The sequence below is a fragment of the Chiloscyllium plagiosum genome, unplaced genomic scaffold, assembly GCF_037043375.1.
Source record: "Chiloscyllium plagiosum isolate Xiang-an unplaced genomic scaffold, Cpla_swu_hap1 HiC_scaffold_43, whole genome shotgun sequence".
Classification (NCBI taxonomy): Eukaryota; Metazoa; Chordata; class Chondrichthyes; order Orectolobiformes; family Hemiscylliidae; genus Chiloscyllium; species Chiloscyllium plagiosum.
In genome coordinates this window covers 7,267,648-7,283,813 of record NW_028270181.1, presented here as the reverse complement: position 1 = coordinate 7,283,813, position 16,166 = coordinate 7,267,648, and the positions used below count along the sequence as shown (strand labels likewise).

Sequence of the window (16,166 nt, the reverse complement as noted above, 5' to 3'; positions counted from 1 at the left end):
TCAGACATAGGGGCACTACCACTGCATCACAAAAGTCCTAGTGCCTGACTTAATATTCACTGTGTAACAACATGTTCCACTTAACACCCCAGACTAGACCCTGAATGGATGTGAAGCCTTCACTTCCACCACCCCCCCCTCCCCTCTATCTCCACCATTCATATTGTCGATTGGCTGAGACCCCTGAGAAGCAGCACATTCACCGTCTGCCTTGGGTTGGTTTCTTCAAACCGAGCAAGGAGGTGGTGGGCCGAGAGCAAACAGACCACTCACTCTCCATTGCGCCTCCCTCACTGCATGGATAACTTTTCCCAGGTATTTGTTAGGGGGTTAGCTGAGCACGGGCATCCCAGTTTTAACAGCGTTTATTCCAAAGGGGAACAGATAAACTCCAACAAACAGATGAGACCCACCCATCGCCCTGTCTAGGTCGATGTTTCAATCCTGTTGTGTTCTGAACTCTGCGATAACGTCAATGGCACGCAAACACCTTGCCACAAACTGCAAAAGGAACAGATTTGAAGAATCTCATTGCGAAACTATTTCACTTCCGCTTCCTCCTGCTGCTGCAATGTGTTGCTGTTAGAGTGGGGCTCAGAGTAGGTTGCAGCCCAGTGTCACCCTTGTACAGCCGAGTGCTGTACAAAGTTCAGCAAAGTCTCAGAATGCCCTGACATTTTCAGCACCACCCATTGATTCATCCCTACAACGTACTCCGTGTGGGAGTTCTCATGGTTGACCTGGGGAGGTTACCTTTCCATATTATAACTGAAGACCAGTGTTAGGTTGCTGGAACAGTTGCAATCTGTTTTTACAGGTTTCAATCCCCTTGTGTGCATTACAGAACAAGACATCCTGTGTGTATAAAATATTCTGTCCAGAAAAACGTGCCATGTCACACTTTAGGTTTTCTGCATGTATTATTCATTCAGTGACGTGCGTGTTGCCTGGCTGGGCCTGCATTTATTACCCATCCCCAGTTGCCCCTGAGAAGGTGTACTCAGCTGCCTTCTTGAATTGCTGCAGTGCCAGGGCACCCACAATGTTGTTGGGGAGGGAAGGTGACACTCCTGGATTTTACATCTGCCACGTCTTCCACATTAAACCTGCTTGCTGGTTTACATTTATATAAACCAATGCCCAGTCACTAACTACAAATAAGAAACAACTGTGGCATGGTGGCTCAGTGGTTAGCACTGGTGCCTCGTGGTGCCAAGGATCCGGGTTTGAATCCACCCTCAGGAGACTGTCTGTGTGGAGTCTGCATGTTCTCCCTGTGTCTGTGTAGGTTTCCTCAGGGTGCTCTGGTTTCCTCCCACAATCCAAAGATATGCAGATTGGGTGGATTGGTCATGCTAAATTGTTTTGGGATGTACAGGTTAGATGGATTGACCATGCTAAATTGTCTAGGGATGTGCAGGTTAGGTGGATTGACCATGCTAAATTGTCTCGGGATGTGCAGGTTAAGTGGATTAGCCGTGCTAAATTGTCTCGGGACGTGCAGGTTAGGTGGATTGGCCATGCTAAATTGTCCAGGTTAGATGGATTAGCCATGGAAAATTGTCTCGGGATGTATAGGTTAGATGGATTGACCATGCTAAATTATCTAGGGATGTACAGGTTAGATGGACTAGCCATGCAAACTGACCAGTGACGTACAGGTTAGATGGATTGACCATGCTAAATTGTCTAGGGATGTGCAGTTAGATGGATTAGCCACACTAAATTGTCCAGAGACGTACAGGTTAGATAGATTAGCCGTGCTAAATTGTCTAGGGGTATGCAGGTTAGGTGGATTAGCCATGCTAATTTTTCAATGTATAATTTCAGTTACATCACACTGTAAATTTTTGCTATAAATTCTGTGTTACAATCGAGCCCTCCACTATCACCTGATGAAGGAGCGTCGCTCCGAAAGCTAGTGTGCTTCCAATTAAACCTGTTGGACTATAACCTGGTGTTGTGTGATTTTTAACTTTGTACACCCCAGTCCAACACCGGCATCTCCAAATCTTGTCTAGGGATGTGCAGGTTAGGTGGATTAGCCGTGCTAAATTGTCCAGGTTAGGTGGATTAACCATGCTAAATTGTCTAGGGATGTGCAGGTTAGGTGGATTAGCCACGCTAAATTGTCCAGGTTAGATGGATTAACCATGCAAAATTGTCTCGGGATGTACAGGTTAGATGGATTGGCCATGGGAAATGCAGGCGTATAGGGATAGGGTTGCTGTGGGTTCAGTGGGCCAAACTGTAAGGATTCTATGAACCACAGAGAAAGCTGGAGAAACTCAGCAGATCTGAAGAAGACCATAAGGCATAGGAGCAGAAATTAGGCCATTCAGCCCATCGATTCTGCTCTGCCATTCAATCATGGCTGATAGGTTTTTCAACCCCATTTTCCTGCTTTCTCCCTGTAACCTTTGCTCCCCTTGGCAATCAAGAGCTTATCTATCTCTGTCTTAAACATGCTCAATGATCTGGCCTCCACAGCCTTCTGTGGCAATGAATTCCATAGATTCACTGCTCTCTGGTTAAAGAAGTTTCTCCTTATCTCTGTTCTAAAAGGTCTTCCCTTTACTCTAAGGCTGTGCCCTGGGATCCTAGTCTCTCTTACCAATGGAAACATCTTCCCAACGTCCACTCTGTCCAGGCCATTCAGTATTCTGAAAGTTTCAATTAGTTCCCCCCTCATCCTTCTAAACTCCATCGTGTATAGTCCCAGAGTCCTCAAATGTTCCTCATGTGTTAAGCCTTTCATTTGGAACTGCACCTTCTTTACTTCTACTTTCATGCAAGAGAGTATACAGAAGGGCTTGTGCCCGAAACGTCGATTCTCCGGTTCCTTGGATGCTGCCTGACCTGCTGCGCTTTTCCAGCAACACATTTTTCAGCTCTGATCTCCAGCATCTGCAGTCCTCACCTTCTCCTAGAGTTTACAGAGTGCCAATTTTCTTTTATCCCCTCATGGGAAGTGGGTATTGCTGGCTAGGTCAGCATTTATTGCCCATCCCTAACAGCTGGGAGGGAAGAGTCAACCACATTGCTGTTGCACTGGAGTCAGATGTGGGCCAGGCCGGGTAAACATGGCAGATTCCCTTCTCTAAAGGACATGAGTGATATTGGACTCAAGAAGTGAACTCTGTTTCTCTCTCCAGTCCTGCTAGGTTTCTTCAGCATACTATATGTTTGTTTCAAATCTCCAGCATTTGTAGTATTTCGTTTTTATTTAGGGGACTTCTGACCACATGTTGCTAAAAAAAAAATGCAGATTAATTCGGAAGCTATGAAAACCGCCATGAGGGGGTGATCATGTTATCTAAAGTGACCGAGCAAATTAATCTAAAAACAAAAACAAAAACAGGGCTACCATCAGTTATGATGAAGGGTCACTTGACCCCAAAACATTAACTCTGATTTCTCTCCACAGATGCTGCCAGACCTGCTGATATTTTCCAGCAATTCAGCAATTTCTCTTTTTGTTTCTGATTTCCAACATCTGCAGTTTTTGTTCAATTAATCTAAGAACTCAGGTAATGTTCTGGGGAATCATCTGGACTCGAAACATTAGCTCGCTCTCTCTCTCCATGGACGTTGCCTGACCCGCTGTAATCTCCAGCATTTTGTTGTTTTCAGTAATGTTCTGGGGACATTCGCTCAAATCCTACCACAGCCGATAGTGGAATTTGCATTTGATAATAATCTGGGTATTAAGAATCTACTGATGACCATAAAAACGTCGTCAATTGTCAGGAAGATTCTCTGGTTCACTCATGCTCTTAAGGAGAGGGAACTGCCATCCCTACCTGATCTGGCCGACCTGTCACCCACAGCAATGTGGTTAACTCTTAACTTCCCACTGGGCTGTTGGAGACGGGCAATAATTGTTGACCTGGCAATGCCCACATTCCGTGAGTGAATAAAAGAACATTGGCACTCCATCTACTCTCTTGGGTGAATATAGAAGAAAAAAAAGTGCAGTTCCGAAGAGGAGCTGGTGAGTTCGCTCCAGGGACCCCACCAATACATATCCCTTGATTACCATCACAAAAAAGAGAAATCAATTAGACAATCTGGACATTGCCACATTGCTGTATGTAGGATTTGCATTGTACAAAGTGTATTTCAACAGTCACCAAACTTCAAACAAAAAGACCCTCTGGCCATGAGATGTTCCAAGCCACATTGCATTTTCAAAAGGTCACAAGACCATCATCGTGTCAGAAACACCAAGGGCTGGTTTTTGGCCCCTGCACACTGAGCTGGGCAGAAGCACGGACTTAATCACCCGTCACTCAGGCTCCTGGAGGATGTGAGACCTTGGTGCTTGAGTACATGACATTTTTCAACTCTGAGTGACAAGAGGAGTAAAGGGGGAAGCCTCCAATAACCACCCCCCCCCCCCCCCCACCACCCTCCTCCCCCTCCCTTACCCACTCATTTCTCTGTAACCTGAAGCTTCTTGACATCCCAAAGGACTCTACAGCACAGAAACAGATCATTTGTTTTTTCCTGGTGTTTTTGCTGTCTCAATCCTCCTAAGCTTTTTCAACTCAGGTTAACATAGACTTGATTAATTGGTTGATTTCTTGTTGTCACTTGTACCAAGATACAGTGAAAAGTGCTTTTTTGTATGATATACAGGTAGATCGTACCATATAAAGTACATCAGGGGACCAGAACAGAGTGTAGAATACAGTGTTACAGCCACAGAGAAGGTGCAAAGAGAGAGAGAACAGAATAAACACTTGAGAGGGCCTTTCAAAAGTCTGATTACAGTTGAATCAGTTCATACATGTTTTCAAAATTTTATATCTTCTTCCCAATGGAAGAGGGTGGAAGAGAGTATTACAGGGTGGGAGGGGTCTTTGATGATATTGGTTGCATTCCTGAGGCAGTGGGAAGTATAGACAGAGTCAGTGGATGGAAGGCTGGTTTGCATGATGGACTGAGCTGTGTTTACAGCTCTCTGTAGTTCTTCTTGTACTTTTTTCTCCATGATTCCCCTGAAATGATTGACCTTCAACATCTACATGGTCATGAGTTCCATATTCTCACCATGACTGTTGGCTAGACAACTCACCATGACTCCTTGGATGGTGCCATCCAAAGCTGTGACCACTGCCATCTATTATGACAAAAGACAACATAAACCTGGGAACACCCTCAGAGCATCCTGACTTGGAAATATATCTTCAGTGTCACTGGCAAATGCTGAAATTCTCTCCCTAAGGGCATTGTGGGTCTACCCATAGCACATGGACTGCAGCGGTTCAAGAAGGCAGCTCACCCCCACTTTCTCAAGGATACTATGGATGAATGACAAATGCCAGCTACACCCACATCCTCTGAATGAAGAAAGGAAACGGCACTAAATTTTATCATTGTGCATCCAGATCACACCAACAACTCCCTCACTCTGCATTCAGCAGGTGTTCCTATCACCAATCAATCAATTCCCCCGCCCCAACATCCCCTAACCACAGTCCCACCCCTTGCCCCTTCCAGCAACTGCCAATCCTGGGAATGTGAGGTGGCATGAGGATAGAGTTCACATGGTTTCCAGTCATTCTGTCCTACTATAGAACAGGACAGTATCCCAGGCACATCCCCTCGTTTGTCCTTGCTGAAGTAACTGTACGGTCACCTTTCGGCTGGATCTGTCATTCTCCTTGGCTCAGTAAAGGGCTCAAGCACCTCAAGGATTACACCCCATTGGAGGTGGCAACTGTGCCCAGACATCCTCAGTGCCAGTGTTTGCCCCTCTGGTACAGGAAGACAGAAGGTGGTGGTGGAGGGTTGTTTTCAGACTGGAGGCCTGTGACCAGTGGAGTGCCACAAGGATCAGTGCTGGGTCCTCTACTTTTTGTCATTTATATAAATGATTTGGATGCGAGCATAAGAGGTACAATTAGTACGTTTGCAGATGACACCAAAATTGGAGGTGTAGTGGACAGCGAAGAGGGTTACCTCAGATTACAACAGGATCTGGACCAGATGGGCCAATGGGCTGAGAAGTGGCAGATTGAGTTTAATTCAGATAAATGCAAGGTGCTGCATTTAGGGAAAGCAAATCTTAGCAGGAGTTATACACTTAATGGTAAGGTCCTAGGGAGTGTTGCTGAGCAAAGAGACCTTGGAGTGCAGGTTCATAGCTCCTCGAAAGTAGAGTCGCAGGTCGATAGGATAGTGAAGAAGGCATTTGGTATGCTTTCCTTTATTGGTCAGAGTATTGAGTGCAAGAACTGGGAGGTCATGTTGTGGCTGTACAGAACATTGGTTAGGCCACTGTTGGAATATTGCGTGCAATTCTGGTCTCTTCCTATCGGAAAGATGTTGTGAAACTTGAAAGGGTTCAGAAAAGATTTACAAGGATGTTGCCATGGTTGGAGGATTTGAGCTACAGGGAGAGGCTGAACAGGCTGGGGCTGTTTTCCCTGGAGCGTCAGAAGCTGAGGGGTGACCTTATAGAGGTTTACAAAATTATGAGGGGCATGGATAGGGTAAATAGGCAAAGTCTTTTCCCTGGGGTTGGGAGTCCAGAACTAGAGGGCATAGGTTTAGGGTGAGAGGGGAAAGATATAAAGGAGACCTAAGGGGCAACATTTTCACGCAGAGGGTGGTACGTGTATGGAATGAGCTGCCAGAGGAAGTGGTGGAGGCTGGTACAATTGCAACATTTAAAAGGCATTTGGATGGGTCTATGAATAGGAAGGGTTTGGTGGTATATGGGCCAGGTGCTGGCAGGTGGCACTCGATTGGGTTGGGATATCTGCTTGGCATGGATGGGTTGGACCGAAGGGTCTGTTTCTCTATGATTCTATGACTCTATCTGGGTCACTAAAAGGGTAGCATGGTGGCTCAGTGATTAGCACTGCTGCCCCATGGCACCAGGGACCCGGGTGTGATTCCAGCCTCAGGTGACTATCTGTGTGGAGTTTGCACATTCTCCCCATGTCTGCGTGGGTTTCTTCTGGGTGCTCCGGTTTTCTCCCACAGTCCAATGGTGTGGGAGTCCAATGGTCAGGTGGATTGGCCATGGGAAAGTGTCCTTAGTGACCATGGTTATATAGATTAGGTGGATTAGCAATGGGAAATGCGGGGTTACAGGGATATGTTAGTAGATGGGTCTTGGTGGGATGCTCTTTGGAAGGAGAAAGTGAGGTCTGCAGATGCTGGAGATCAAAGTTGAAACTTTATTGCTGGAACAGCACAGCAGGTCAGGCAGCATCCAGGGAACAGGAGATTCGACGTTTCGGGCACAGGCCCTTCTTCAGTGCTCTTTGGAAGGTTTGAGTGGACTTGATGGGCCAAAGTTGGGAGAGTGAGTCTGTCTGTATCTGGTGGACCTGGGAGGCAGAACCTGTGTGATGGGTAATTGCTAATGTTTGAGTTATCCATCATTTGATGCCGTGATACTTAGGGTTAGATTCCCTAACAAAAGGTGCTCAACACCCAGGACTGAATTCACACTCCAGTGTTGGTCTTTGCAATGTACATCATTCATCCAGACAGAAAGGATTACTTTCATTTAAGAGGCAGAAATGAAATGTCACTTGAAGAAAACAAGAATGTCCAGGCAGAGATGACAGTGGGGGGGGGGGGGGGGGGGGGGGGACCAGAATCCGACACTCAAGAGATTCACAGCAAAGGAGCTTTTGCAAATTAATCATGTGTCTCAAACATACACTTCTCCTCTTTGATAAAAGATATAATCTTTGACTTTCTCTCCACGGGGATAGTAATGCCACGCTCAGCGATCTGAAGCTACCGCTACACTCTGGCTTTGCCAGGTGCTGCCAAATGTTTCCAGGTTTGGCCCAGGAGTCCTCAGGAAGGCCATTTCATCTCCGACCAGCCTCACAGGCAACACATGTGAGGAGTACCTTCATTGGACCATGAGTAAAGAATTATTTTTCTTTCTCTTCCAACAAAATAAATCCGTGATTTTTTTGCATTTACTTGACATTGGGAGTTGAAGGGGCAACAAGGCTGTTTGACTGGGAGAGGCACTTGAAACCAGGAGGTCCCCTTGTGTAAAATTCCAGTACTATGTTTAATGGAAATGGACAATTGAGGGCTCACTGTAGCAGAGAATACTGGAGAAATTCAGTAGCTTTGGCAGCATCAGTGGAGAGAGAGAAATTGAGAATGTTTCGAGTCCCATATGACTCTTTTTTAGTTCTGAAGTTCCTGTTAACTCTGTTTCTCTCTCCACTGATGTTGTGGGACCAGCTGAGTTTGTCCAGCGTTCTCAGAGTTTATTTCAAATTTCCAGTATTCTCAGTATTTTGCCTTTATTTGAGTCTTCACCTCACTGTCAGTGCCACTCTGCTCTCCTTTTGTGAGATAAAGCAGCCTTCAGGCAAAGATTATTTGGTGCATAAAATGGTAATAATTCGTTTTTTAAGAAAGCAGATCAATAAAAACAGTACTTGAAAATGCGAAAAGAACGCTGCCTTTTTGGGGAGGGGGGTGGAGGGTGGGGGAGGTGTTTCTGTCCTGTCTAGCCTGTCTTTCTTTCCCAGACGGGCATATACAAATACAACATTGACCCTCTAGTAGGGCAGAGAATCACTCAGCTGAGAGAGGGGATCAAACCGAACCTCACTAAACTCTGTGACTGTCTCTGAGCAGCCACTGCCACTCACTGAAGTGAGGGCCAATTACAACGGGGATTTTAATTCCGCCTTCCTGGACAAGAACCGCACTCCAGCCCTGAAGCACAGTTTCTGCTCACAGTGACAGAGGTACTGGTTAGCAGAGGCAGGCAGGGCTGAACCAGTGCCAAAAAAATAAGCTTCCACATAAACATCGCTAAGGATTTTTCTTTGTGACTCTTACCACACACACAGGAGGAAGCGAGCAGATGAAAAAACAGTGATGCAGGGGCAGCAAAAGCTAAGAATGGACCTTCAGGGCGCGATAAGCTCCCGGCTGCTGGTCTGGACTGTCATCCTCTTTGTCAACACTGTTACACAAGGTAAGGCAAAACTAACAACAATTTACTGTAACAATCCCGAGAGATGCTCCAGACTGTCAGAGACGGGCTGTGCCGGAACGGTGCACATTCAGAGAAAGTGACAATTCACATTGGAGGCTTGAAATAGCGGTTTCTGCTGCATTTTGTGTGTGAGTGCTTCAGAAGTTGTGCTGTTTTTGTTGGTCCCACACTGGCGCCCCTGTCAAAACAACGGGTTTATCGCAGTGATTGGCCGGAGAAATGTCCATATCACCGGTTCTCAGAGAGAGGCACGCCCAACTACACAGTCGGTGCAGGAGCTGAAGTTAGGGGAGCACTTTGATAAGATGAAGGGACCGTGAAGTTTCTTTGAAGCTGATTGGATCTCAGTGAAATTCTCCAGTTCCCGAAATATCTGTTCCTTCGTTTGCCGGACAACTATAAACGTTTCACAATACATTATCCAACAGTACCGCTAACCTGATTTCTCCAGTTTATCAGTAACACTTGTTTAAACAAATGCAGGCAAATGTGCAGGCATGTACACAATACACGCACATTTGGATCTCCATTACGAACTCACCTGCTAGATGTATTTGAAAACAACATTTCAGTGGCTTTGTTAATTTGATTTGTTGTAGTCACATGTACCTAAGTACAATGAAAAGTTTTGTTTTGAGAGCAGTACCTAGCAAACAGGGACATTGGCTGCTTAGACAGAGTGAGGCATACAGGGTTACACTGCACACAGGAGGTGCACAAAAGCTTCCTCATCACCTTATTGTTTTGGATATGAAACTGACCGCAGCAACTAAAACAAAGGTTCCACCTTTCCACCTCACAAACAAACAATGTACACACCCATGTTGCCTGTTCTGAAACTAGTGACTAACAGCCACAAGTACACTAACTAAAAACTTGACTCAGTTGAACAGGATCAACATCTAACCAGGATAACGTGAATCCTTTCAAACAGACAGAAGAGCAGAGGGTGTGGCAGTGAGTCCATGTTTACTTCATTGATGGGTGAATCACTTCTGCCAACTGTGGCTCAGCTAGCAGCACTCTTGCCTCTGAAACGTGAGGGTGTGGGTTCAGGGATGTGAAGACCAAGATCCAGTGCAGTGTGGAGTGGGTGACCCACTGTCAGAGGGGCTAGCTGTTAGATGGGATGTTAACCTGAGGTCCCCAATAACCCCTTTAGGTGGGCATAAAGAATCCCACACACTATATACTGAGGGGCAACATAAAAAAACAGGAGCTGGAGCTGATGGATTGGCCCCTCAAGCTGTTCTGTAAGATCATGGTTGATCGGGCCCAGGTCTCAACTCCTCTTTCACATCAGCTCCTAATTGAGATTCCAGAGCTGATCTTGTAGCATTCCTCTCGTTCTGTCTTTCCAACCTGAAAAAGATTTATTAATCCCGTCTTCTGTGTGGTAGCCAATTCTTAATTCATGCTAATACAATACTCTCCGACATCGTAAGTTCCTATCTAACGCAAAAACATTTTTAGGTAGCATCTTATCAAATACCTCCTGGAAGTCTAAAATTTAGCAACTCTGCATGTTTGTTCCTCAAAGAGTTCTAGCAACTTTATCAAATTTGATCTCCCCTTCCTGAAACCATGTTGACTCTCTTTGATTGCCTTAAGACTTTCTAAATGTCCTGCTATTTCTTCCTCCATAATAGACCGTGGCGCATTCCCCAGTGGGTAAGAGGAGGGGTGGTATCCCTAATGTTTTGGCCATATCTTATCCTTCAACCAGCTTTGTCTAGAGCAGATTGGCTGGTAATTATCATACTGCTGTTTGTGGAATCTTGCTGTGCACCCTACATTTTAATGACAGCTGGCTGCAATATTGGGATGTGCTGAGGCGATGAAGTTGGGCTTTACTTGGAATTACTGGTCCATTTCAGGGCTCAAACAGAACAGCTCCGGATTTGATTGAGAGCTAACAATGCTGACTGGAGTTTGTCATTAAGAAGTAGGTTTTGGGCATTGCCAATACTATACTGATGTGGAGGCGCCGGTGTTGGACTGGGGTGGACAAGGTCAAAAGTCACACAGCACCAGGTTATCGTCCAACAGGTTTATTTGAAATCACAAGCTTTCAGAGCAGTGGATTTCAAATAAACCTGTTGGTATATAACCTGGTGTCGTGTGACTTCTAACCAACACAATTTTGTTTTAACCCTTCCTTCTCTTCCTAGCCTTGCTGTAATTTTGTTGCGTTGTCCCTGGCAGGCAGATCTTAATTGTTACTGGTTCGATTTGATGGTGGGCTTGCTAAAAAGAAAAGCTGAGATTTTCCCTCAAAGTCTTTACAGACCAGTGGGCACTGGAGTGCATTATTCCCCCCCCCACTCCAACACCAATTGGATTTAGTTCCCTCCCTCTTGTCTTTTCACTGTTGTTACTGCAACACTGTCTCCTGTGGGCAGGGCTTGTCAATTGCTGATCAGGTTGGGGTTGGGTTTTAAATACAAAACTAGGTTGTTTGAATTGGGGATGAGTCTTTTTCACAAAGGAACTGGGTTTCCAGACAAGGAACATAGGGCAAAGGGAAAGGTGGAAACTATTGTTTGCGCTAAACTATAGATTTACAAGAAAATAATCTTAAATCTCTGACAGTTTTTTGCTGACTAGCATGTGGATATTGTTGTATGAAAAAGTAAAAGATACAGACATCTAAATTACATCTCTGCTCTCTTGTGTTGCTTGGTACACGTGGATATTATTTGTGATATTATTATTATTGCTATTCAATTTTCCTATTCCCTTTTAAGGCCTTTGTTCAACAAGAAAAGCTGCAGTGAGTAATTGCAGAACAGCTTCATTTGCTTGTAAATTTTGAACTCTGGATCATTAATTATTTCCCTTTACATTTGCATCCATAATAATGTGACAGAGTGTCTTTTGGCTAAATACACCACCCACATGTACCCACCCACACAGGACAGCAAGCATCCTGCTCACAATACACTGAACTGTGTTTTCAGTAAAGTTGTTTTCTCTTCTAGTTAACTACAAATCTTATTATCTGGGGGGAAAGAAACACCCCTCTATTTGTACAGCACAGTTAAAATGGCAGCTGGCCACAGTGACTCTTTAACAGTGACGTGCAACAGAAAGGCACAACACAAAAGTTTAATTCACCCTCCCAAGAATAATGCTCTTTCAGAAGCTGTCTGTTGAAACCTGCAGAAACACTCCTCCAACGGGTGCCTCTCTTTCTCTAACTAGATCATGTTTCCGCTTTCTTAGCAGGCATTTTTAAGTGTAAGTTTTTGAAATGATTGCAGAGTGATAAAATCAGGGTTTTACATTTATGCACCTCTTTTTCTGTGTTGTCTGTGTTCCTAACAAAGTGGGGGGTCAATGCTGCTGTTTGTGAGGTGTACCCTATAAAAAGGACAACATAAGCTCTGCAGCCTTTGAAGATACATTATGCAATCCTGCAGTAACAGTGTGTAATGCTGGTCTTTGTGTGTGACTTCAGACCATCAGCAGGGGCCGTAGCTGCAACAGCACAGTTCTAGTCTTTGCAATTTCCTCCCCTAAACCTCTCCCACTCTTTAAAAACTACTTAATTGGGCAGGTGTTGTGTCACCTGTCTCAGCATTGGACTGGTGTTAAATTTTCTCTCACACTGCGGTGAAGAGTTTTTTGAGATGTTTTACAGTGGGAAAGGTGCTATATCAATGCACATTGTTTTTGTAGGAGATTCCCTTATTGTGTTTTTTTTCATTAGAAGTATCCTTTTAACAAATGCAGCAGGTTTTGAATATGGCTCGGTTTAAGTGCACAGAAATATGATGTTTTCGTCCTAGCTTTTGGCATGCCATAGCAACAGTTTAAATAATGACGTGGAGACAGTGGTTTTGAAGACTGCTAAACCTATTTCAGTAAAGAGAGAGTCCAAATGTTTGTGTACAGACAAGAGGGGCTAGAACAAAACAGAAAGGCGACCCCTTTCCTCAATCCTATTTCAAAGTGGCATTTTCTTTTCAGTGATAAATGAAACATGAGCCGCATGACAGTAACATCTTTCCATCTGAGCTCTACACACATGGGTAAAAGAGCTGCCCCCATGCACAGCCCACACACTCCCCCCCGCAAAAGGCCACGACATCGGAACTTTTTAAGTAAAAAACTTAAACCTGAAACGTACCATGCAATATCACCCTTGCCCCAACTCCTCATGCAAATACTGATTTATCTTTTTCTCCCCTCAAACTTTCCCCGCCCTCCTTTTCTTGTGCACTAGGAAACACTGCGTGGAAAATTACGCTTCGTGATTAACATGTTAGACTTCTGGCAATCAATCTCATCGGGTACATTTCTTTGCTCATACATTATGTCCTGGTTTTGGAAACACACCAATGTAACATTTTCCGTTGCTGTCAGGTCTGTTGTCGAGTGTTTCTCAAAACGTTACTGGTAGAAAGACAAATGATGTGTCGAGTGTTATTTCCCTCACTGGGCCGAGTGCTGTTCCTGTCATCTGTCCTTGGCTGACTGGGTGGCACCGTTTGTGGATTGGAACTGGCAAAAGGTCTTGGCGCATTCCATCACAGATCTTGTAGATCATAGAATGCCTATGGTGTGGAAGCAGACGATTTGGCCCATCGAGTCCATACCAATTGTGCAAAGAGCACCCCAACCAGACCTACCCTTCCCCATACCTATAACCCTGTCTTTTCCATGGTTAATCCACCTACCTGCACATCTTTGGACACAATGGGCAACATAGCATGACCAATCCACCCAGCCTCTGTGGGAGGAAACTGGAGCACCTAGAGGAAACCCACACAGACACGGGGAGAATGTATAAATTCCACAAAGTCACCTGAGGCTGGAATCAAACCCAGGTCCCTGGCACTGTGAGGCAGCAGTGTTAACCACTGTGCCACCCATGTAGATCATGGAGACAGCTACAAGCGATCTGAGAGTGAGTTGATCAAAGGAGAAAGTGAGGACTGCAGATGCTGGAGATCAGAGCTGAAAAATGTGTTGCTGGAAAAGCGCAGCAGGTCAGGCAGCATCCAAGGAGCAGGAGAATCGACATTTCGGGCATAAGCCCTTCTTCAGGAATGAGGAGGGTGTGCCAAGCAGGCTAAGATAAAAGGTAGGGAGGAGGGACTTGGGGGAGGGGCATTGGGAATGTGATAGGTGGAAGAAGGTTAAGGTGAGGGTGATAGGCCGGAGAGGGGGTGGGGGCGGAGAGGTCGGGAAGAAGATTGCAGGTCAAGAAGGTGGTGCTGAGTCTGAGGGTTGGGACTGAGATAAGGTGGGGGGAGGGGAAATGAGGAAACTGGAGAAATCTGCATTCATCCCTTGTGGTTGGAGGGTTCCTAGGCGGAAGATGAGGTGCTCTTCCTCCAGGCGCCGTGTTGTCATGGTCTGGCGATGGAGGAGGCCAAGGACCTGCATGTCCTTGGCGGAGTGGGAGGGGGAGTTAAAGTGTTCAGCCACATGGCGGTTGGGTTGGTTGGTCCGGGTGTCCCAGAGGTGTTCTCTGAAACATTCTGCAAGTAGGCGGCCTGTCTCCCCAATGTACAGGAGGCCACATCGGGTGCAGCGGATGCAGTAAATGATGTGTGTGGAGGTGCAGGTGAATTTGTGACAGATATGGAAGGATCCCTTGGGGCCTTGGAGGGAAGTAAGTGGGGAGGTATAGGCACAAGTTTTGCATTTCTTGCGGTTGCAGGGGAAGGTGTCGAGAGTGGAGGTTGGGTTGGTGGGGGGTGTGGACCTGAAGAGGGAGTCGCGGAGGGAGTGGTCTTTCCGGAACGCTGATAGGAGAGGGGAGGGAAATATATCCTTGGTGGTGGGGTCTGTTTGGAGGTGGCGGAAATGACAAAGGATGATACGATGTATCTGGAGGTTGATGGGGTGGTAGGTGAGGGCTAGGGGGGTTCTGTCCTGGTGGCGATTGGAGGGGCGGGGTTCAAGGGGGGAGGAGCGGGAAGTGGAGGAGATGCAATGGAGAGCGTCGTCAACCACGTCTGAGGGGAAATTGCGGTCTTTGAAGAAGGAGGCCATCTGGGTTGTTCGGCATTGGAATTTGGTCCTCCTGGGAACAGATGCGGCGAAGGCAAAGGAATTGGGAATATGGGATGGCGTTTTTACAGGGGGCAGGGTGGGAGGAGGTGTAATCTAGGTAGCTGTGGGAGTTGGTCGGTTTATAGTAAATGTCCGTATTGAATCGGTTGTCCGAGATAGAAATGGGGAGGTCTAGGAAGGGGAGGGAGGAGTCTGAGACGGTCCAGGTAAATTTGAGGTCAGGGTGGAAGGTGTTAGTAAAGGGGATGAACTGTTCCACCTCCTCATGGGAGCATGAGGTAGCGCCGATACAGTTATCGATGTAGCGGAGGAAAAGGTGGGGGCTGGTGCCAGTGTAGCTGCGGAAGATGGACTGTTTCACATATCTGACGAAGAGGCAGGCATAGCCGGGCCAATACGGGTGCCCATGGCTACCCGTTTGGTTTGGAGGAAGTGGGAGGATTGGAAAGAGAGGTTGTTCAGAGTGAGGACCAGTTCAGTCAGTCTAAAGAGGGTGTCAGTGGAAGGGTACTGGTTGGATCGGCGGGAGAGGAAGAAGCGGAGGGCTTTGAGGCCTTCGTGATGGGGGATGGAGGTGTATAGGGACTGGATGTCCATGGTGAAGATAAGGCGTTGGGGGCCGGGGAAGCGAAAATCATGGAGGAGGTGGAGGGCGTGGGTGGTGTCCCGAACGTAGGTGGGGAGTTCTTGGACTAAGGGGGACAGGACCGTGTCGAGGTATGCAGAGATGAGTTCGGTGGGGCAGGAGCAGGCTGAGACAGTGGGTCGGCCGGGGCAGTTAGGTTTGTGGATTTTGAGCAGGAGGTAGAAACGGGCGGTGCGGGGTTGTGGGACTATGAGGTTGCAGCAATGAAGCAATCTACAGATTCTCAAAGCTACTGTATATCACAGGGATTTAAATCTCTCTCCACCCATTCAGGAGTTTTGATAGTTCATACACACTTTGTGAAGGTCTCATCAGGGTAGAGTAGTCTTACTAGAATGGTCGGCATGGATGAGTTGGACCACAGGGCTTGTTTCCATGCTCTATGTCTCAAGGAGGGAGAACAGTTATTGGGCAGATTGGAGAAGCTGGAGGTTGGTTTATTTGGAGGAAATCTGAAGCAGGTACTTATTTACTCTCTCTAAACCATTCATG

General features: G+C 46.3%; 2 protein-coding genes across 3 annotated transcripts in view; one reads left to right on the top strand and one right to left on the bottom strand.

The window, feature by feature from the left end:
- Window positions 1–16,166, bottom strand: part of cdh23 (cadherin-related 23) — a 261,541-nt gene that overhangs the window by 115,191 nt on the left and 130,184 nt on the right. The window lies entirely within an intron of this gene.
- vsir (V-set immunoregulatory receptor) overlaps window positions 8,684–16,166 on the top strand; it is a 94,538-nt gene continuing 87,055 nt past the window's right edge. Inside the window, exon 1 of one of the 2 annotated variants that reach the window (XM_087982408.1) lies at window positions 8,684–8,980. In XM_087982408.1, coding sequence (XP_087838534.1) covers window positions 8,881–8,980 — 100 coding nt within the window. In that variant the 5' untranslated portion in view covers window positions 8,684–8,880. The remainder of the gene's footprint in view (window positions 8,981–16,166) is intronic. The other variant, XM_043679156.2, reaches the window with a different exon arrangement.